General features: G+C 36.9%; 1 protein-coding gene and 1 pseudogene across 2 annotated transcripts in view; one reads left to right on the top strand and one right to left on the bottom strand.

Annotated features, from left to right (window-relative positions):
* The window catches only part of HAT1 (histone acetyltransferase 1), a 60374-nt gene that overhangs the window by 17510 nt on the left and 18716 nt on the right, over positions 1–24148 (top strand). For both annotated transcript variants that reach the window (XM_047869898.1, XM_047869899.1), the window contains exons 3-8: positions 509–584; positions 4882–5002; positions 14353–14532; positions 14807–14928; positions 15429–15533; positions 15856–15962. In XM_047869898.1, coding sequence (XP_047725854.1) covers positions 509–584; positions 4882–5002; positions 14353–14532; positions 14807–14928; positions 15429–15533; positions 15856–15962 — 711 coding nt within the window. The remainder of the gene's footprint in view (positions 1–508; positions 585–4881; positions 5003–14352; positions 14533–14806; positions 14929–15428; positions 15534–15855; positions 15963–24148) is intronic.
* On the bottom strand, positions 22152–23654 carry LOC125172729 (28 kDa heat- and acid-stable phosphoprotein-like; annotated as a pseudogene).

The following is a 24148-nucleotide window of genomic DNA, read 5'->3' as shown; positions in this document are numbered from 1 at the left end:
CCCTCTAAAACCTAGTAACAACATAAATATCATCTTGCACTGATAAAGAATGATGTGACGATAAAGGCCTTTTCAAAACTCAGATTATTCTTGTCCTCAAAATGTTTTCCATAGGTTTTGTTGTTGTTGTTTTTGTTTTTCTTTCATTGATGCTGTAGCTTTTCTTACCTGCGAGTATCTTTTTCGTTTTATTTTCTTTTACTCTTTTCATTGTATATAAACATATAGAAAAATAAAAACTAAATCAGATGCCTCTCATACCTAGTTTTCTAATTCTTAGAATCAGTAGGGTTTTGATGCTAAAGCACTCAAAGCAATATTATTCATTGTTCATTTGTCTCATGAGAATCCAATGTAAATCATATAATGGAGAAGTGACATTTTACATAAGAAAAATGTTGGCTGTACCCTAGTTATAGTGAAATTCTTGAAATGGAAATACCTGTCACCTTTAATATCTTTAATTTAGTATCTTTAATATCTCTATATTTTTTATTCTTTTAAACAGTTCGTTTTCCTGAAGATCTTGAGAATGACATTAGAACTTTCTTTCCTGAATATACCCATCAACTCTTTGGGGATGAGTAAGTAACATAGTAAGATGTTTGCCAAATTAGTATGGCCAAAAAAAAAACCAACACTTTTTTTTTTTTTAAGATCTAGAAATCAGACTTTATTTTCTTTGTTGTTTTTTATGTAATTTATTTAAAATATACATTAGAATGGCATTTTTGACATTGAGACACCAGTTTACTATATAATACTTATCACAGAGTACTTTAGAGGCATTCTCTCATTTAATTCTCACAGCTGTTTTAGCGATGGTATTACTAGTCATTACACTGTACATTGGTGGAATTGGGTAGTTGCTTAAGGACATCTGACTGGCCAAAGTTCAGATTCAGGCAGTCTGACTGTGAAGCCCATATTCATAACTACTACTTTTTTCTTCCTCTTGCTGTGCTATATTGCTTTTAGTACAAAATATACTCTCCTAAAGCTGGAAAGCTCAAGTTGTTCTTCGATGATGAGTAAGCAGTTTATTTATTTACAGAGAAATTTATTTATTTATTTATTTTAATTTTTTTTTTTTCAACGTTTATTTATTTTTTTTGGAGACAGAGAGAGACAGAGCATGAACAGGGGAGAGGCAGAGAAAGAGGGAGACACAGAATCGGAAACAGGCTCCAGGCTCTGAGCCATCAGCCCAGAGCCTGACGCGGGGCTCGAACTCCCGGACCGTGAGATCGTGACCTGGCTGAAGTCAGACGCTTAACTGACTGCGCCACCCAGGCGCCCCGAGAAATTTATTTTTGAAAGCAATGTTAAAGATATAACCTAGGATATTCAGCACAATTCCTTAATTTCTTATAGCTTCATTACATTATATAGCCAGTTACCATTTTTTTTAACTTTTGATTTTGAAAAAAACTTCAGATTTGCAGAAAATTATAAGAATAGTACTCTTATATTCTTTAAAATCTAGATTCCCCAGTTACCATTTAGTTATATTTGCTTTAATCGTTCACTGCTATATAGATCTATTGGTATGTTGTTGAACCATTTGAGGGTTGGTTGCAGATGTATCTTGATCCCTTACTCCTAAATTCTTTATAATGTATTTCCTAAAAGCAAGGACAGTAACCATAGAATTATCAAAACTCAGGAAATTTCACATTGCTGTAATACTATTTTCTAATATATCATCCACAGTCCAAATTTTGCCAATTGGTTTCCAGTAATTCTTTTTAACAATTTTCTTCATTCTGGATCCAATCCAGAGTCATATATTGCATTTAGTTTAGGCTCCTTTAATCTGAAACAGTTCCTCAGCCTTTTTGTTTTTCATGATAATCACGTTTTTGTGGGTTATAGGCTAGTTTTATAAACTTTAATTTTGGATTAGTTTGATTTTTCTTCATGATTAAATTCAGATATTGTGCATTTTTGTAGTACCTTAACAGAAGTTGTGCGTGTCCTTAGTCTGTCACAATCAGAAAGCCCATGATGTCAGTTTGTTCCATAACTTGTTAACTTAGTTTAGAGGTGCTTGTCAGCTTTCTCCACTGTAAGGTTTTTTCCTTTATTATGTAATCTATGGGGAGATACTCTGAGACTGAAAATATACTGTTCCCTATCAGTCTTTTTCACCCAGTAGTTTTAAATCCATTGATGATTCTTGCCTGAATTGGTATTTTACTGTGATTATAAAATAGTGATTCTCTAACTTTGTCATACCTTCTACATTTATTAGTTGGCATTCTGTAAGGAAGAGCTCTTTTTTTTCCCCTTAAGTATTTCTTTGTGTATATCAGAAGAGACTCAAGGATTCTTCTTTTTTAATCCAATGAGTTATAATCCATTACTGTTATTGTGACACTCAAATTACCCCATTTCAAATGGGCTTTTGAATCCTTTTGATATATCATCATCATTTTGGGGACACTTTACCTTCTGATATGGAGATTCATCGTATACTTTTTCCAGTGTTTCTGGAGTCAGCCATTTTCCTAAGGAACTCTGGTTTGTTGTAGGAAGAAAGCGTGTTTTGATATAGTTGACATTTAAAATATTTCCCTTCATGGCTGTTTTACCTATGTGTTATTTCAGCATTGTCCACATATTTATTTAATGTGGTTTTTGTTTTTAAAGTATACTGATCTTAAGAGAAAGAGAGCACACTAGTAAAGGAGGAGCAGAGAGAGAGGGAGAGAGAATCCCAAACAGGTCTGCACTGCCAGTGCAGAGCCTGATGCAGGGCTCAAACTCACGAATGGTGAGATCATCACCTGTGCTGAAATTGAGTCAGATGCTTAACCAACTGAGCCACCCAGGTGCCCCTCATGTGTTTTGAAATTGACAGATGTCTCTTCATTGACAAATTTCCTCAGAAGTGTTCATTATTAATGTATCAGATTAGGCATTTTATGTGCTATTAAATAGTAATAATTGTATTTTATTATGTATTGATTCATGCCAAAATTTGAGTCTTTTGTATTTCAAATAGGTTTTATTTTATTATAAAAAGAGGAATGTTTTCTTTTTGGATTTCTATTTTTAAGGAGCTATTTTTTTTATTCTCTTCCTATTACTGCTATTTAAAATCTCTTCCTTTGGTGCATAGGATCTAGTCTACAGATGATGCTTCTTAATGGTATTCTGTACATTCATTCTGTTTTGCATGTCATTAAAAATGCTTGCATACTCCTAAGTTAGACAGATGACAGATAATTATGATGACCATGTCTTATGACTCAGGTATGACCTTGATACTACTATCATTGCCATTCCATTTTATAAACATAACTTTCAGAGTCCTGGAATGGACACTGCTAATACTTTATTTTGGTAGCCTAGACAGAAATCTGGAAATGGCACTGCTTCTTCCAGGCACTCTTCTTCAGAATTCACTTAAAAAAAGAAAAGCTTTATTGAGATATAATTTACTATATAGTTCATCTACTTTTTAAAACATTTTTTAATGCTTATTCATTTTGGGAAAGAGAGCACAACCAGGGAGGGACAGAAAGAGAGGGAGACACAGAATCCGAAGCAGGCTCCAGGCTCCAGGCTCCAGGCTCTGAACAGTCAGCCTAGAGCCTGACGTGGGGCCCGAACTCACAAACTGTGAGATCGTGACCTGAGCTGAAGTCGGACGCTTAACTGAACTTGAGCCACCCAGGCGCCCCTGTATTTAAAGTATACAGCTCAATGATTTTTAGCATAATGAGTGTTGTGTAGTCATCTTCACAGTTTTAGAATATTTTTGTCATTCCTACCCAAATTCCCATAACCAGTTAGCAGTCATGCTCTTTTTCCCCATTACTCTCCCCAGCCCTAGGCAATCATTAATCTACTTTCTGTCTCTGTAGCTTTACCTATTCTGAATATTTTTTATTTTTTATTTATTTTTATTTATTTTTTAATGTTTATTTATTTTTGAGACAGAGAGAGACAGAGCATGAATGGGGGAGGGGCAGAGAGAGGGAGACACAGAATCGGAAGCAGGCTCCAGGCTCTGAGCCATCAGCCCAGAGCCCAACGCAGGGCTCGAACTCACAAACCGTGAGATCGTGACCTGAGCTGAAGTCGGACGCTCAACCGACTGAGCCACCCAGGCGCCCCTACCTATTCTGAATATTTTAGATTCACATTTTGGAAGACTCTTTTTAGAGAATATCAAGGCGTAGATGGATTTCAGGGAGCAGGATTGGAAAAATAGCAGCCCCAGATCTGCTTTCTGAGTTCATACAGGGGTGTAATTAGGTGCTTTCACCACTCTCAGCAGCTCTGGTATCTTGATGATAGAAGCAGGTGGTAAATTGGAGGCAAGACTGGGCTAAAGCTACATGTTATCTGCTTGCCTAGCCAGGTACCAGTTTAATACCACTTGTGTCTGATTTGAAATGCTCTCTGGTACTAGTAATAATAGCAGCAGCTGCAACAGTAGCAGTAACACATGACACTTATTACTACTTGTATAATGTGTTAGTCAACATTATGAGCAGTTTACAGGTATTAACTTCCTCATTCAACCCAAACAACATCCCGAAGGTAGGTGCTGTTATTTTCTCTTATTTTTTTTAAAGATTTGATTTTTATGTAATCTCTGCACCCAGTGTGGGCTCAAACTTATAACCCCGAGATCAAGAGTTGTATGCTTCACCTACTAATCCACCCAGGCGCCCCTCTCATTTTATAAATGAGGAAAGCTGAGACAGTTTCATTACAAATACTTGTTTCTTTTTAAAACAGGTGTACTTTAAAATCTTGAAACTACCCGTAAAGTTAAACTTGTTTATATGGATGGTTAATACTTGGTAATGACTTTGCAAGATTCTTTCTGGGGTCTCAGATTATTGATATTTTTTTCCTTTTCAGTGAAACTGCTTTTGGTTACAAGGGTCTGAAGATCCTGTTATACTATATTGCTGGTAGCCTGTCAACAATGTTCCGTGTTGAATATGCGTCTAAAGTTGATGAGAACTTTGACTGTGTAGAGGTAAGAACAAAAATGAATTTATCTTTAACTCTGCTTTCCATTTGAGTATAAAGCAGGTTTTAAAATTTAAAGGTTTGAGGGAGGAGAGAATCTGTTATATAGTAGCTTTGAAACCACATATTCAGTCTTTAGTTATGGATGTGATTGCCTGCCTATCATGGCAGTTAATGTTTGATCATGATCCTTAGCCTGATCTTTTTCCTGAGTGGTCCTTCTCTATAAAAATGTTCACTCTTATGATCATAGTTGTATTTTGTTTACCAAATACAATTCTGGCCACTAGAATTAGAAGAAGCAAGGAACAGATTCTCCACTGGAGCCTCTGGAGGGAGTGTGGCCCTGTTGACACCTGAGTTTAGCTCAGTGATATGGTTTTTAGACTTTGCCTCAAGGCTGTGAAAGAATAAGTTTCTGTTGTTTTAAGCCTCCAAGTTTGTGGTAGTTTGTTATAGCAGCCACAGGAAACTAATATAGATTTTCATACCAGGAAGTGGGGTGCTACTGCAACAAATAACTAAAACTCTAGAAATGTCTTTGGAAATAGGTAATGGGTAGAAACTGGAAGAATTTTGAGGTACGTGATAGAAAAAGCATTGACTCCCTTGAAAAGACTGTTGGTAGAAATACGGACATTAAAGGCATTGCTGGTGAGGGCTCAGAACAAAGTTAGAGGCATGAGAGAGAAAGCCAATATCATCACAGAGAATAATGTACCATCACAAACAGTATATTGGTAGAAATAGGAATGTTGAAGGTGCCTCTGTTGAGTCAGAAGGAAAGGAGGAACATGTTATTAGAAAATGAAGGAAAGGAGATAGATATTTGTTGTATAGTGCCAGAAAGCCTAGCTGAATTGTGTCCTACACTTATATAGAAAGAATTTATAAGCAGTGAACTTGGATATTTAGCTGAGGAGATTTCCAAGCAAAGGGTTGAAGTTGTGGCCTGGTTTCTTGTGGCTTATTATAAATGTGGGAGGAAAGGGAGAGATTGTGAGAAGAACCGTAAAGCATAAAAGATCCACGAATTGATGATTTGGGAGACTCTTAGCCTATCCAGGTTGCAGAAGACACGGAAATTAGGAGATTCATTGTTAGGAAAGCGTGCTGTGGAGAGAAAGCTGAAAGCATGGCTAGATAACTTTTTACTCTTGCTGAAGAGATTAGGCATGTGACTCTTGTATCTCAGTAATCTCAGCAAAAGCCAGGAATAGAGATTGAGTAGAGATCAAGTCCTTTGTAGGACCATCTTGTCTAATGACATGAACCCTCATGGCATACACAGGTGACCTAGAAGGGTTTTGAGAGTGTTATATCAGCAGAAACACTGCCAGTGTGGACTAACAGGATGAGGAAAGGCAAATGAATTTTCTAAATTCTATAGGTAGGAAACAAGCTGATAACACTACTCAGCTGCAAACATGTACTTCCCTTCGAGAAAAAGGAGTAAGACCCAGAGGGTAGAGCTGCAGGCCACAGTATCCCCAAGTCTTGAAACCTAATGGAATTTGACCTTCTGGATTTTGAAATTGCCTGGTACCAGTGACACCTTTCTTTCTACCATTTCCTTCCTTTTGGAATGGGAAACTCCTTAACTTATCCTGTGCCTGTCCCACTACTGTATTTTAGAAGCAATAACTTGCTTTCTAGTTTCACAGTATCACAGGTGGAAAGGAATTTTGCCTCATGAAGTATCCTACCCAGAGTCTCACTCATACCTGATTAGATAATGACATTTTGGACTTGAGTTGATGATGGAATGGTTGAAACTTTTGGCAGTGTTGGGATGGGATGAGTGTATTTTGTATGTTTAGGATGGACATGAATCCCTGAGGGACCTTAAGAAAGCTGTATGTTTTCAGACATCTTGGTGGCTCAGTCAGTTAAGTGTCAAATTCCTGATCTCTGCTCAGGTGAGGTGTAGCCTACTTAGGATTCTGTCTCTCTTCTCTGCCCCTTCCTGGCTTGTGTGCATGCTCTCTCTCTTTAAATAAAGTTTAAAAAGAAAAGAAAATTATGTGTTTTAGAGTTCTGTTTCTGCGCATTCCTATTTAAACACACTGAAATTTTTTTTTTTTTTCTTTAAGGTTTTGTTTAAATTCCAGTTACCATACAGTGTAATACTAGTTTTAGGTACACAGTATAGTGACTCAGCACTTCCATACATTGTCACCCAGGGCTCATTACATGTGTACTCCTTGATCCCCATCACCTGTTTAACCCATCCCCCCCAACTATCTTCCTTCAAGGCATTGAAACTTTTCATTAAGAATTACTTCACAGGGGCGCCTGGGTGGCGCAGTCGGTTAAGCGTCCGACTTCAGCCAGGTCACGATCTCGCGGTCCGTGAGTTCGAGCCCCGCGTCAGGCTCTGGGCTGATGGCTCAGAGCCTGGAGCCTGTTTCTGATTCTGTGTCTCCCTCTCTCTCTGCCCCTCCCCCGTTCATGCTCTGTCTCTCTCTGTCCCAAAAATAAATAAACGTTGAAAAAAAAAAAAAAAACTTTTAAAAAAGAATTACTTCACAGAAGGGTGCCTGTGCCTGGGTGGCTCAGTTGGTTAAGCGTCCAACTTCTTCCACTCAGGTCATGATCTTGCGGTTCGTGAGTTTGAGCCCCTCATTGGGCTCTGTGCTGACAGCTCGGAGCCTGGAGCCTGCTTCGAATTCTGTCTCTCCCTCTCTCTCTGCCCCTCCCCTGCTCTCTCTCTCTCTCTCTCTCTCTCTCTCTTTGTCTCTCAAAAATAAACATTAAAAAAAATTAAAACAAAGAATTATTTCACAGAGTTGAGTTTTTTAAATGAAATGCCATTTTTGTCGCTGAATCACATTTACAAAATTGCAAGTTGCATTCTTATTTTTTAAAAAAAGGTTTTTTTAATGTTTATTTTTGAGAGAGACAGAGTGCCACTGGGGGAGGGGTAGATTAGCAATTAAACCAACTTTTTCAAGGTTTTAAATGGACTTTAAACTTCTGACTTAATTCTTTTGCCAATCTCATGCCCCATCTTTTGTTGGCTAAAACCTCTCCATGACTTGGGACTGGTTGATTTGGTTCTTTTTATTGTTTAATTTTTAAAATTTTGTTTCATTGTAAAGGACTTGCCCAAATTCACGCAATGCTGTATAAACTAGCATGTAATATAGACTTATTAAAGTGAAGTTTTTCCCTGATCATATGTTTCTTATTAGATTGTTAAATTCTCAGGCCCAGCTAGATACTCTTATTAAAAATGCAGGTAGTAGTTTCCTTGTGTAGTACAAAATATAACATCATTTGAAGATTTTGGTGGTGGTGTTTTTTTTTTTTTAAAGTTCCAGCTGATAATACTGGATTGATTTCTTCCAAAGGAACTATTGACTTAGTTATTGGTAAATCTTTCAAATACTATTTGCAGTGAAATAGCTATGTATTTGCATTGACTTCTAATTGTTCCATTCTTGAAAACCAGGTTTTTCCATTTAGAAGTGCTGTGTTAGGAGTAAGGAATCAATCTTTTGTGGTGTCTTTTTGTAGGATTATTTGCTTCATGATTGAAGATGATTTGTATAAATTACATGTTCAAGCAAAGACTTTTTTCCCCTTATAAAAAAAGAATGGGTAGTGGATGTTGGGGGGATGGGCTTACCTCTTCTATCTTAGTTTGTATTGAGATATCACTATGCCTCTATATTCTTGATGCTATAGTGGCAACAAAACAAAATCATTCCTCTCATGGAGCTTGTATTGTAGCTAGGAGGAACAGTCAGTAAACAAAGAGTTTTGTTTGTATGCTTTGTTTTTTAGATTTCCCTTAACATAATACTGTGTAGGTCCATCCATGTTGTTGCAAATGGCAAGATTTCATTTCTTTATGACTGAGTAATATTCCATTGTATGTGTATTTATATATATCCCATCTTTATCTACTCATCTATCAATGGATACTTACAGTGCTTCACATTTTGGCTGTTGTAAATAATGCTGCAGTGAATACAGGGGTGCATGTGTCTCTTCGAATTTGTGTTTTCATCTTCTTCCGATAAATATCCAGAAGTAGAATTCTGGATTGTATAGTAGTTCTGTTTTTAATTTTTTGAGGAACCTTCATACTGTTTTCCATCGTGGCTGCACCAATTACATTTCCACCAACAGTTATGAGGGTTCCCTTTTCTCCAGTTTTTAGTATGATGTGATCCCACTTGTTTACTTTAGCTTTTGTTGCCCTTGCCTGAGGAGACTAGTCTGAAATCTGTTGCTAAAAACAATGTTAAGGAGTTTATTGCCTATGTTTTCTTAAAGGAGTTTTATGGCTTCGAGTCTTAACATTCAAGTCTTTAATCCATTTTGAATTTATTTTTGTATATGGTGTAAGATAGAGGGTCCAGTTTCATTTTTCTGCATGCAGCTGTCCAGTTTTCCCAATGCCATTTATTGGAGAGACTGTCTTTTCCCATTGTTTATTCTTCTTTGTCATTGATTAATTGACCATATATGCGTGGGTTTATTGTTAGGCTTTCTATTCTATTCCATTGATCTGTTTTTGTGCCAATACCATACTGTTTTAATTACTATAGCTTTGTAGTCTAGTGTGAAATCAGGGAGCATGATACCTCCAGCTTTGTTGTTCTTTCTCAGGATTGCTTTGGCTGTGCAGGGTCTTTTGTGGGTCCATACAAATTTTAGGATTCTTTGTTCTAGTTCTATGAAAAATGTGGTTGGTATTTTGATGGAGGGTGCATTAATTATAGATTGCTTTGAGTAGTACAAACATGAACACAATATATCTTTCCATTTATTTGTGTTGTCTTCAGTTTCTTTCATCAAGGTCTTACACTTTTCAGAGTCTCCTGCTTTTTCTGAGGTAATTTCATTGCTTTTTAGTGCAAGGGAGTGTAACTAAGATTGCTCAGTCTTGCTAATTGTTAGCATTTCTGGGAAAAGGTTTAGTAGAGAAAGTTGAAATATTTGGGTACAGTTTGTATTATCTGTGAATTTCAATCATCTATTTTATCCTTGTCTTCCACTAATATGGATTGAATTTGAGAGTAGATGAGAGCAAATATTTAAAATTTGCTGGATTCTTTAGCATCTTAAAGAAAATCCTTGTGCACTTATAAAAATTTAATCTTGAGGAAATGAAAAAATAATCTTTGGTAGACTAATACTTCACTATACTCTTTTTGATAATTTGGACAGTGTTCTTAGTGTGTAATGCTTTTTATAAAATATAAAAAGCTTTCAAAAATATATTGAGATTTCTATCTTAGAATTTTATATATGAGCTTAGGTAACAAAATACTAATGCAGTACAAATCAACAGGATACCACTTTTGTTTTTCCAGTAGTGAAAAAGTTCACACTGTTAACTTCTCTAACAACACTCAGATTTCCAGACATGTTGTCGGGTAATGTAAGATTGAGCAAATTAAGCAGATACGGAAATTTTTTGGCTTGTAGTTTGTAGTAGATCTTAGGTAATCTTAGAATTCTAGTCAATGTTATTAAGTCTGCCACTTTAGCCAAGTAAAGGAGCACCTACTTAACAGGCCTTTTTAAATTTTTTTTTCTTTTTTTTTTTTTCAACGTTTATTTATTTTTGGGACAGAGAGAGACAGAGCATGAACGGGGGAGGGGCAGAGAGAGAGGGAGACACAGAATCGGAAACAGGCTCCAGGCTCTGAGCCATCAGCCCAGAGCCCGACGCGGGGCTCGAACTCACGGACCGCGAGATCGTGACCTGGCTGAAGTCAGACGCTTAACCGACTGCGCCACCCAGGCGCCCCTTAACAGGCCTTTTTAAAATCATTATTTCAAAAATAACTCACCATAGACAAATTTATACAAATGATGCTGTTTAGGATAAGATACTAATGATGTCATTTGGTTTTCAAATGTGTATAACTACAAATAAGGTGTAAATATATTTACATCATAGCAGACTACCAGTTATTCTCAGGCACATTGCTTTATGCAGTGATGAGGAAAAGCAAAAATTGCTTTCTGGGAAAATCGCATATATATCTGGGAAAATCGCAAGGTATAGAACATTGGAAGTTGAAATGATCATAATGTGAGATAATGCAATCTAAAACATTTCATCATGACTTACCTAAGAGCTAAATAGTATAATAGTTACCTTTATACTTTCCTTTATATTTATTTATTCAAAAAAATTGTTTTAAATATTTATTTATTTTTGAGAGACAGAGCATGAGCAGGGGAGGGGCAGAGAGAGAAGGAGACACAGAATCCAAAGCAGGCTCCAGGCTCTGAGGTGTCAGCACAGAGCCTGACATGGGGCTCAAACCCACGAACTGTGAGATCATGACCTGAGCCACAGTCAGACGCTCAACTGACTGAGCCACCTAGGCACCCCCCTATACTTTTCTTTTTAAAAAGATATTGCTAAATATTTGGAAAACATTTGTAAGGCATGTCTTTATTAATATATCAGGTTGTATTCTGGATTCTTGATCTATTCATGAATGCTTAATTTCTTATCTATAAGTACATTTTTTCTTTAATTTTAATTGCGGTTTAAAATAATATTCTTGAGGGGCGCCTGGGTGGTGCAGTCGGTTAAGCGTCCGACTTCAGCCAGGTCACGATCTCGCAGTCCGTGAGTTCGAGCCCTGCATCGGGCTCTGGGCTGATGGCTCAGAGCCTGGAGCCTGTTTCTGATTCTGTGTCTCCCTCTCTCTCTGCCCCTCGCCCGTTCATGCTCTGTTTCTCTCTGTCCCAAAAATAAAATTAAAAAAAAAAATTAAAAAAAAATAATATTCTTGAAAGTAGGGAATTTTTTAGTGATCTTCAGAAATAGAATCGAAGCTTTTAGCAGCAAGCATTGGAACTAAAAGTTTTCAGTTAAGCTTTGATTCTACATGGAATTTAAAAAAGATGAGATGGGGTGCCTGGTTAGCTCAGTCACTGTAGCGTGCAACTCTTGATCCAGGGATTGTGATTTCAAGCCTCATGTTGGGTGTAGAGCCTACTAAAATAAACAAAAAAACAAATAAAAATATTTAAAAATTTTTTAAATGATGAGATGGGTTTTTCTTTAATGACGATTTTTATTATCTGGCCAGTAATCCAATATGAAAAATGAATATTTAACTGAACTAAATTAGTAAAGAGTACAGATTTCTAAGACAGGGTGGTTATGGGATATTTTCCTTAAAAGAGTATATTTAGTAGATAAGAGCCATTTGGTTTTATGCGATGTATTTTTTGTAATATATCCGATACATGTTTTTTCTAACCTATTATATGTAATAGATTCCTTGTTTTTAAACTTACTCTTTTATTCTTCTGTAAAAGTTCTTAAATGTTATGAACTTGCCCAGAGCCAAGTATTTATTTGAAGATATTTATTACGGTAAATAGGTATCCCTTGAAGGCTGAACGTTAAACATTAACTCTCTTTCAGCTTTATTGAGCTCAGACCTTTGGGTTTTTCTGTCTTCCACCAGAACTGCTACTTGAAACTTAGTTTCTACGTTTGATGCAAGATACGTGAAGTTATTCGATCATACTTTGCAATGCCTTGTTAAGAAGACAGGATATAGGGAATGTTTTTAAAATTTACAATTATACTATAAATGCTTTGAAGTGTTTTCTTTTAAACTGATAGGTTATAAGCCCTTTTATTTAAAAGTAATATTTCTTGACTTTTTTTAACTTGGACTAAAATTATACTACTTCACCTGTCACTACTTTGGATTTTAATTGCCATACATCAGACTGCTTAAAACTATTCCTTATTGTTACAGTTTCCTCTTGTACTTATTGAGGTTGTACATATTCTATAAAATATGTTTAAGTTGGTTTCTTCACATTAGATGGCACTTTAAACAAAAAATATCAAATGCAGTTTATTTGATCTTGAAGGTGAATGAACTGCAAGGACCGATGTACGCATTACAAATAAGCTGTTGGGCATAATATTGAAGAGCTATGTTTTAAATAATAGCTCTTCTTTTTTTATAGCTATAAACAAGTTATGTATAAATGTTGGTGGTAGCAGAGCATTAAAATAATAAAACTTGTTTGTGATAAACTCCATCCTTGGTTCTCTATCCTAAATTGTAACTGAATGATAATAAAGTGCTATTCATCTGCAGGTGCATTGCTTCTACTTAGTTAAAAGATGGTTGAAAGGACAGGAATTAGTAGCATGTTGTATTAGCCTTTTGTAGTGTATTTTGTCCTAAGCATCTTAATTTCCCTGTTTTGAATGCTAAGTAGCAAGGGTCTTGGTTTAGAACTAATACCCATCATGCATGTAAACGGTATGAAAGAGCTGCTTAGTAAGTTAACACAAAGTGTTCTTGTGTCAGTCCTTGTGGAAATAGATACAATACAAACATTACAGCTGAACTCACGGCAAACTCCATTAAGTAAAAACCTGGCCTCATTGTTCAAGAAAAAGTTTGAATAGAATGCAAGCTCATTTTGTTGAATGTAATGTCAGGCTTTTAGGGACTGTATTGAGGGATAAGGTTTTGTTAAGTTGAGACCAATTCATTAAGTTTTATTGCCTGGTGAGAAGCAGTAATACTTTATTGTAAGACTTCATCAAATATTCATGGTTAAAGAGAAGTAGTAAATGTATTCAATCAAGTGGTCTTTTGGGGTTTTGAAAGGGATTATGAAGTCTGCTCAGCTGATAGTTTTAACATTCATTGAGGTTGTTTAACAAGGGTAATTTTAGTCTCTGAGTTTAATTTTGTTGTCCAGGCTTGTCTCTTTTTACTGTCACAAATCCAAGTCTGTAAAATTTGTGTCACATTATAGGGATGAGTGGATAATCTGTCCATTCATATAAATTATGTATGTCCTAAGTGGGCATATTTTTTAAATTGTCATCTTAATATTGAGTTTAGTGTATGAAGGAGTTACGACCTACTTGTTAATGTAAGTTTGCTGTTCGTTTGGTCAGACTGTAGCCTCCCCTTACTACTGCTTGTGATCTTGGATAATATGGTCTCCTTGACACTCATAAAATAATAAGCGGTTTTTTGTTTGGGCCAGTTCCAATTGTCCTGAAGGGATATGGTCAGCATTTTCTATATGATGTTAGAAATTTCAGTAGCATTGCCCTCATTCTTGCACCTGATTTCAGGCTACCTGCCTCTTCTTTTTTACTTCTTTATTATGCTTATGTTCATCTCCGATTTGTGTGGTAGTAGTCTCTTGTGCACGTGAAACTCATCCTTTCTCATTTCTCCGTGTGTCTTCTTCTTTAGTTTAACTGGGAACTTCATTTTTGTGATTTTTGTGGGTTTTGTCCATTTCAAAGAAATTAAGTATAATCAACTAAAAGTCAAATTTGTTATTAATGTTTTCTTATGTCCTTTAACCTCTGTTCCTTAGGCAGACGATGTTGAGGGCAAAATTAGACAAATCATCCCACCTGGATTTAGTACAAACACGAATGACTTTCTCTCTTTGCTGGAAAAAGAAGTCGATTTCAAGCCATTTGGAACCTTACTTCATACATACTCTGTTCTCAGTCCAACAGGAGGGGAAAACTTTACCTTTCAGATATACAAGGTAAAGATAAACCTAAATATTTCTTGGGTGAAAGTACTTCATTTGCCTGAAACCGGTGTGCTGTTTTGTTGTGTTATTTTCAGTGACTCATTCTAAGTTCAGGAAACAAGTTTCAGTCAGCATTAAAAACAAAGATCTATTTTGTGTGTGTGTCTGTGTACACATCTTAATCTGAGACTTCTAAACATTTTCCCACAGGATAGTTTTGTGTTCTGCAGACTTTCACTTACCTCTGTGATGAGTTTCACCTGACTTTTCCTGGCTTTTTCCCTAGGCTGACATGACATGTAGAGGCTTTCGAGAATATCATGAAAGGCTTCAGACCTTTTTGATGTGGTTTATTGAAACTGCTAGCTTTATTGACGTGGATGATGAAAGATGGCACTACTTTCTAGTGTAAGTACAGTTCTAAAGCAACAGTAGACCTTATTACCTCCACAAAGCCAGCATTTTAATTGTGGCGGCCCAATTATTGGGACAGTATAATGATATTTTTCCCAGGAAAGAAAAACTATTGTTTATGAGGCTTGAGTTTTCCTTCATTATGCTTTCGGAGACCTTGAGAATAGAGCTGAATTAAATGCTGTTGTCCGTTAGGGCCCTGAATGTAGGCTTAAACAGTAAAATGAGCTTTGCCTGTGTTTTCTTTTACTTGCCACCTATTCATCTTTATAATAGGCAAGTGCACTGAAGTGATGTAAAGAGGTCTGATTTATCCAAGTTGCTGCACACCAATTAAGTGAATTGTACATTCAGAACATAGCAGGTGTACCCATTGGGCCCTCACAGAGTAGCTTGCTGACACTGAAAATTCAGTCGGAGAATGGAAAAGAAAATGGACACTGCATGGGAGCGCGACTGTAATTGACCTGCTTGGCTTTCTGTTTTATCTGCAGATTTGAGAAGTATAATAAGGATGGAGCTACGCTCTTTGCGACCGTAGGCTACATGACAGTCTATAATTACTATGTGTACCCAGACAAAACCCGGCCACGTGTAAGGTAATTGGCGGTATAACACGTGCCTTGTCTTTTATTTCAGAAGAAGGAACTGCTGAAGTTTCCAATACTTGTTATAATAGTGTTGATTTGTTTAAAAAAAATCGCCATTATTCATTGGCTATGTACTGATTTATTTCATTGTTCCCTTTGAAACAGTGTGGAAGATTAAACCAATTTTGCGTATCTTGATAATTTTTGGATTTCTGGAAGGTTGATTGAAAAAAACCACACTAACTTTAAAATGTTCTTAATGCTATAGTGATTTGCAATTCTTAAACGGATCATGTTATATTTTAATTTTAAAATCATTTCTTTACTGTAGTCAGATGCTGATACTGACTCCATTTCAAGGTCAAGGCCATGGTGCTCAACTTCTTGAAACAGTTCATAGATACTACATTGCATCTCCTTCTGTTCTTGATATTACAGGTATGTGAAATTTGATTTGTTACTGAAAGAGCCTTTCTTAAAGAATCGGTTCTTTACTGATTAATTTTATTTTTGTCAAAAAATAACTATTCTGGTTTTTTAAAATTGTTTTTAATGCTTATTTATTTTTGAGGGTGGGGGAGGGAGACAGAGAATCCAAAGCAGGATCCATTCTGTCAGTGCAAAGCCCGACATAGGGCTCGAGCCCACAAACCATAAGATCATGACCTGAGTTGAAGTCGGATGCTCAACTGGCTGAGCCACCCAGGCATCACAAAAATAACTATTCTGTTTTGTTTTGTTTTGTTTTGTTTGTTTATTTATTTATTTATTTATTTATTTTAACGTTTATTCATTTTTGAGACAGAGACAGAGCATGAATGGGGGAAGGTCAGAGAGAAAGGGAGACACAGAATCCGAAATAGGCTCCAGGCTCTGAGCTGTCAGCACAGAGCCCGACACGGCGCTCAAACTCACGGACCGCGAGATCGTGACCTGAGCTGAAGTCGGACGCCCAACCGACTGAGCCACCCAGGCGCCCCAACTATTCTGTTTTAAATAGCAGCATTCTCTTGGGGTCTTTTTGGAACTGTGTGAAGATGGCTTATGGTTACATTTTAAATTATACACCTTTGGTGGGATTGGATTATATATCTAAGTAAAGTGCTTTATGAATTGAACAACTTGAAGATAATGAACTGAATATATATTGGGAAATTGTGGTCAGGCATAGGTACTTTGTAAGTGTGGTATGATTTTAGTTGTTCAGTTCATTTGCCCAACCATTGCATTGCTCACAGGCCCTGCTCTAATTTTCATGTAGAGAAAGAATATTCTGAGCCTCACGAAGAAAGAAAAACCTAGGCAAATCGTTCCTGAATAGAATACACTTTTTTTTTTTAATGTTTATTTATTTTTGAGAGAGAGCATGAGAGTGAAGGGGCTGGGGGAGGACAGAAGATCTGAAGCTGGCTCTGCATTAACAGAAGCGAGCCCTATGCAGGGCTCAAACTCATGAACCATGAGATCATGGCCTGAGCCGAATGAAGTCAGACAGGTAACCAACTGAGCCATCCAGGCACCCCTAGAATACACATTTAAAAAAATTTTTTTTTAATGTTTTATTTGTTTTAGAGAGAGACCGAGTAAGAGTGGGGGAGGGGCAGAGAGAGAGGGAGACACAGAATCCATGAAGCAGGCTCCAGGCTCCGAGCTGTTAGCACAGAGCCCAACACAGGGCTCGAACCCATGAACCACAAGATCATGACCTGAGCTGAAGTTGGATGCCCAACTGACTGAGCCACCCAGGAGCCCAGAGAATACACATTTCTTAAAACATGTGTTTTATATCCCTAAAATGCACACCTTCACAACAGTAGTTTATAAGGCAAAATGCAGGCCTATTTGTTTTGGATACATCTTTCATTGTGAATTAGCCAGAGTCATCATTAGATGGGGTTACAGATGATAGTGTGTAACATGTGAACTACCAAAGAACTGAGTGGCTGGAACATTGATGTTATTGTTATTTTCTTCTCCCTGAGTAACACCGTTTCAGATTTGTTACTCATACAGTTGCTGATTAAACTGAAAGTCACCCCCCTCCTTTTTTTTCATGAAAAATACTATATCGGATATTCACATCCAAATTAGGTCTTACATTTTATTAATTCTATAATAGTTGGAGTACATTTTGGTTTTTGAAGCTGTAGTACCTAACACATACTAAAATGTTAGTTTTTTGTTTTTTTTTTTTTTTCCAATGTTTATTTATTTTTGGGACAGAGAGAGACAGAGCATGAACAGGGGAGGGGCAGAGAGAGAGGGAGACACAGAATCGGAAACTGGCTCCAGGCTCTGAGCCATCAGCCCAGAGCCTGACGTGGGGCTCGAACTCCCGGACCGCGAGATCGTGACCTGGCTGAAGTCGGACGCTTAACCGACTGCGCCACCCAGGCGCCCCTAAAATGTTAGTTTTTTAAAAAAACCCTGTTTTGGAATTTTATCAATTTGTTTAAAGATACCAAAAAAAAAAAAAGTACTGGATGTGGGACTAACAAAAATATAAGTAGGCTTTTGAAAAAAAAAAAAAATACACACACACACACACACACACACACACACACACACACACAGAGGCTAATAGGCAGATTAGTAGTCTTTCATGTAATGTAGGGGTTTCACTTGTCCAGAGTAAACAAAATTAAAGTTACTGCAAAACAGATTCTGAATTGATCCTGTAGATTAATAAAAAACTAGAGGGAAAGCATTTGCTTTTAAAAGGGAGTTCCATATTTAAATTATCTTTTCATCTGACTTTTGTGCTACTGTGAAATGGGTTAGAAATTTGGAAGATAAAGAAGTAACTGCTTAAGTTAGTTTGTATCAAAAGTTATAAATTGTTTAAGTGATACCTTCACTGGCTAAGTGAAAAATTATAGGGACAATAAAAATGATGACACTTGTTAAATAAGCTGAAAATTATTTGGCTTCTGTTTACTCTATAGAGCTTAGACTTGGTGCTAAACGAAGGGACTTTTTTGGTGATTTTAATCTGGAGACTTAGAGTTCACATAAGTAGTCTTTGTCTTCTCTAGTGGGTAATGTGCCAGCAGGGGTTGTTTCTATGAAGCCTCTTAACCATTTTCTTCTGTCTACTCCAACCAATAAAGTCCTTGATACTTAGCACCAATTAGCAGATAAAGAATTTTATTTCTTAAATCTCAGTGAAGAGTCATCAATAGTGTAGCCTTTATTCATTGCAAACTGAAGTCTCCAGAGAGAAAAGGCTAAACGTGCTAAAGGACTTCTGAATTTGAAAACTAGGTATCAGCTTTTATTTTCAGCGTTAACAGTTCTCAGCATTATAAATTACTAAAAATGCCTTATCAGCTGTTCTCGTTAAGACATTTCTTTTAGATTTCCATACCCAGTCTTTTTTAAAAAAGAAAACATAATTTTCCACTTTTTAGTCATTTTAGTTGCCTGTTTCTCCATTATTTTGTATATATATTTTTACCTTTGTTGATCTTTAGTAGGTTCTTGATCTTCCTTTGCAACCCTGAATATTCTTTATATTGAGATGGCCTTTTGCTTACTTGATTTACAGTCTGATATGGCAATAATTAAGTTAACATTGATGGGCCTATGTTACAGGATAGACAGGTGGTTGTGGTGTAATTGCCACTCATTTTCTTTTTTTTTAGCACTTAATTTTAAAGCAAAATATTGGAAGATAGTTCTTTATATCATCTGCACCTTCCTATTCAGGATGTCACTATCTTAAGATATAAAGCATTTGAATACACCTCAGTTGTATGACCTTATAAATATAATCAGTGATTTATTTCTTCTAAAGTTCTGAAGAGAATTGAATTTAGCAATAGAAATTGATCTTGCAGGGGCACCTGGGTGGCTCAGTCGGTGAAGCGTCTGACTTCAGCTCAGGTCACTATCTCGCGGTCCGTGAGTTCGAGCCCCGCATCGGGCTCTGGGCTGATGGCTCGGAGCCTGGAGCCTGCTTCCGATTCTGTGCCTCCCTCTCTCTCTGCCCCTCCCCCGTTCATGCTCTGTCTCTCTCTGTGTCAAAAATAAATAAACATTAAAAAAAATTTAAAAAAAAAAAAAGAAATTGATCTTGGGCTGGAATATATATCAGTATTACTAATCTATCAGTAGTGTATTAAGAGCTAATTATAACTGTCCTTTAAATGTCCCTTTAGGGGCGCCTGGGTGGCGCAGTCGGTTAAGCGTCCGACTTCAGCCAGGTCACAATCTTGCGGTCCGCGAGTTCGAGCCCCGCGTCGGGCTCTGGGCTGATGGCTCAGAGCCTGGAGCCTGTTTCCGATTCTGTGTCTCCCTCTCTCTCTGCCCCTCCCCCGTTCATGCTCTGTCTCTCTCTGTCCCAAAAATAAATAAACGTTGAAAAAAAAAATAATAATTAAAAAAAAAAAATAAATGTCCCTTTATAGTACTGGAATAGAATATTTTAGAATATTATCTGTAAAATTTTTATACTTAGGTGATTTGTGTTATCTGATTTCATATGGTTTTTTATCTCTAATATAACATTAATATGGAGAGGTTTTTATTTTATTATTATTTTTTTAATGTTTATTTTTGAGAGAGAGTACACACACATGGGGCAGAAAGAGGGAGACAGAGAATCCGAAGCAGGCTTAGAGCTCTGAGCTGTCAGCACAGACCCCAACACAGGGCCCAAACCCACAAACTGTGAGATCATGACCTGAGACAAAGTTGGATGCTCAACTGACTGAGCCATCCAGGCGCCCCTGGAAAATTTTTCTTTTTAAATTTTTTTTTTTAACGTTTATTTTTGAAGGAGAGACAGAGCGTGAGCGGAGGAGGGGCAGAGAGAGAGAGGGAGACACAGAATCCAAAGCAGGCTCCAGGCTCTGAGCTGTCAGGGCGCAGGGCTCAAACTCACGAACAGTGAAATCATGACCTGAGCCCAAGTCAGAAGCTTAACCAACTGAGCCACCCGGGGCACCCCTGGAGAGATTTTTAAAAAATGATAGAAGAGCACTTATGTTGTTAGATAATGTATTTAATTTGGAAAAAAACTCAATTTTTTATTTTGAATGTGACTGTAGATTTAAACTCAAGCAAATTTCATCTTTTAAATGTGTTGCTTTTCTTTGTAGCAGAGAAACAAAGGAATTGAAAGATGTCACAGATTACTGAGTGTCACCATTTTAAGTTCATTTTCAGTCTGACATTTTTGGTTAAAGTTCTTACAGATTGAAATGGTGACTTGCCTCCTTATATTGTCAGTCTATCACAGCTTATGTAAAACTAAATGGAAATTTTTTGTATGTTTTTCTGAATTACAAGAAAATTTCTGATAGGAATGTAGTATGAGTTTTTAGATTTTTCTCAACTGTAATTCTATTTTCTATGTTTTTTCCTAATATTCTGAGGCTATAGAGGTTACTTAAGCTGTCACTCATACTAAATTTTATTTTGAATTAATATTAGCAAAAACAGTGTTTTTCTAAACAGATTAGAAGAGGTAGACTTGAAAAAATTGACATTAAATAAGTTTGAACCTCATCTTAGTACTGAAATTTTTTAAAGAGATGCTTGCTTGAGAGTATGTCATTTAGTAGAGGTTTAATTAAAGCAATTTTATTGAGGTATGATTTGCATACCATCAAATTCACCCATTTTAGGCATACAGTTCAGTGAGTTTTAGTGTATCTGCCTAGTTTTACAGCCATCACCACAGTCCTGTTTTAGAAAATTTCTATCACAGTTAAAAGACCCCACATGTCCATTTGCAGTCAGTCCCTGTTCCCAGTCTCTTAAATGAGGTCTGTGATCCATTTTGAGTTAATTTTTGTATATTATATAAGTTTCTAAATTCATCCTTTTACATATGGCTATCCAGTTGATGCAGTGCCATTTGTTTAAAAGACTGGTTTTTTTTCCTCCATTGAATTGCCTTGATACTTATGTTGAAAATCAGTTGATCATAAATGGGAAGAGTTATTTCTAGATTCTGAGAGTCAATGTATGTCTGTCCTTATGCCAGTATCATACTATCTTGATTAGTTTACTATAGCTTTATGTTGAGTTTTTGGTTTTTTTTTTATTATGTGAAATTTAATCCACCAAATATGTACATCGAGTTTGTGGAGTGTGGTTTTCCTGGGTGCTGCAGAAGTTTCTTGAAATGATCAATGAGTAGGGTTAAAAATGGATACTGGCCCTGCCCAGGTAGCTAGGAATGGGGTAGGGAAGGGCAGAGAGAGGAAGCCTCAATTAGAGGGGACTGGCTGGGGACAACCATGACCTTTAAGAACCTGGAGTATAGCCTCTGTGAGTGAGCCCCCAGTCAACACAGTCTGGGGCTGGTGTTGCAAGTTTATTAGTAGCTGACCCCAGCACAACCGCCCCATAAGGTGCAATCTACCTGACAAATGAAAACTTCTTAACCCGTTTCCTATACATTCATTCTACCCCCCCAAAAGAGGTTTAAATTCTTAAAACAGGACCACTCTAATGGTTACATAGGAAACACAGTCCTCATCTTTTTGTCTCAAGGGTAGCAGCTGTTCCCTCTCCAGCCAGCCCCCCAGCTCGCCTTTTCCCCCAATTATTTATGTGTTAAGATGATGAAGAGGAGGACCCAGGCCATAGGGAGACTCCTACTTCTGAGGGGCTGCTTCAGTGGTGCCAGGGCATAGAGTGGGCAAGACATAGCAGATGTCCTGGCAAAAGGGCCCAGTTGCCTGGTATTTCCGCCAACAGGCCTTGCTTACTTATTAGGGTAAGGGATTGCATTTGTTTTCCTGATAAAGTTGCATCCTCTTTTGCTTTTCTTGCCTCTTCTTCCTGGTGACCTGCTGCACTCCTTTCTGCTCTTTCTGATTGATCTCCGGCCAGGTGAGGTCAGCCTTGGCCTAGTCTGTCTTCCCAATAAATGCATTTTAATGCGATGCTTTTTTGCTTTCTCCCTGTCTTTTTCTTTCCTTGAAAGCTCCTTGGGCTTGTCCAGATACACTTGTGTGACCTTTCTAATTATCTGTGCCACCCAGTTGTGGTTCTTGATGTTGATGAGCCCTTCCACACCTTTGCTGGTGGTCATCTTCATCATCCTTACTCTCTTCTGAGGCTAGAGATTTCTTCTTCTTTTTGGAGTCACCTGCAGCCTCATCACCTTCTTATCTTGCTTCTCCTCTTCCCTGGCCTTTTGCTTTCCAGCCTAAAGATGTGCATCATTCTCCTTGGGGCTCATGTACTGCTGGCTAGGCCTTTGTGGCCTCCCTTTCTCTCTTAAGTATCATGGCTCCAGCAACAGCAGTACCTCAGCCTTTCTTTATATTGAGTTTTGAAATCAGAAAGTGAAATTTCTCTAGTCATGTTTGTTCTTTTTCAAAATTGTTTCGGTTATATAGGATCCCTTGTGTTTTCATAGAAATTTCTGTTTCTGTTTTCTACTTACTTGATTTCCACATTAACTTTTATTATTTTCTTCTTATTTGGGTTCAATTTGCTCTTATTCTAATGAAGACTGAAACTTAGGTTTTTTATTTGATTTGATGTCTTTTCTAATGCAGAATTTTAAATATATAAGTACTTTCATATTTATATACAACATGTATTTTCATAAGTTATGCTTTTATTCAGTTCAAAATACCTGTTTTTTTAATTTTTTTTTTTTTTAATTTTTTGAGAGAGAGAGGCAGCATGAGGACAGGAGGGGCAGAGAGAGAGGGAGACACAAAATCTGAAGCAGGCTCCAGGCTCTGAGCTGTCAGCACAGAACCCAACGTGGGGCTCAAACTTGTGAACCACAAGATCATGACCTCAGCCAAACTGAACTCATAACCCTGAGATCAAGAGTCGCATGGTTTACCTACTGAGCTAGCCAGGCACCCAGTTCAAAATCTCTTCCAATAGCATTTTGGTTCATGGTTTATTCAGAAGTATGTTTTATTTCTAAATATCGTAGATTCCCAAATTTCCTTCTGTTGTTGATATCTAATTCTATTGTTGTTAGAGAACATACTTTGTAACTTCAGTTCTTTTTCATTTATTGAATTTTAATTTATACTTTACCTTAGGGTCCCTAAACTCTTTCTTTAAAATGTGAAGCAATAAATACCTTATGTTTTGCAAGCCATGTATGTTCTCTGTAACCATGGTGAGATTTGGTCCATGGGCCATTGTTTACTAATTTTTTGCCCAACATGTGGTCTTGCTGGAGAATGTTCCATGTGTGCTTGAAAGGAATGTGTATTCTGCTGTTGTTGGGTGAAATGATACCTAACTACCAGATAGGTCAAGTTAGTTGATAGAGTTCTTCATGCCTTCTCTATATTTGCTGATTTTCTGTCTAGTTCTTCTGTCCGTTATTGGGTAGTATTGAAATTTCCAACTGTTTTTATTGAATTATCTATTTCTTCCTTAATTCTGTCAGCTTTTATTTTATGTATTTTGGGCCTCTGTTGTTGTCTATGTGTTTATAATTGTTAACATCTTCATGAATTAATTTGTCATTATAAAATGTGCCCTTTTTTCTCGTTTTTTTTTGTCTTAAACTGTTTTTTCCCAATTGTTTTTTATTTGAGTAATGCTTAAACTCATCCTTTGACTTTCAGCTTTCGAATCCAAAATGTTTCTGTTGTAGATAGCATATCGTTGGATCTTTTTTTATCCAG

This window comes from Prionailurus viverrinus, chromosome C1, assembly GCF_022837055.1.
Source record: "Prionailurus viverrinus isolate Anna chromosome C1, UM_Priviv_1.0, whole genome shotgun sequence".
In the NCBI taxonomy this organism is placed as follows: domain Eukaryota; kingdom Metazoa; phylum Chordata; class Mammalia; order Carnivora; family Felidae; genus Prionailurus; species Prionailurus viverrinus.
This window is presented reverse-complemented; position numbering and strand designations above follow the sequence as displayed.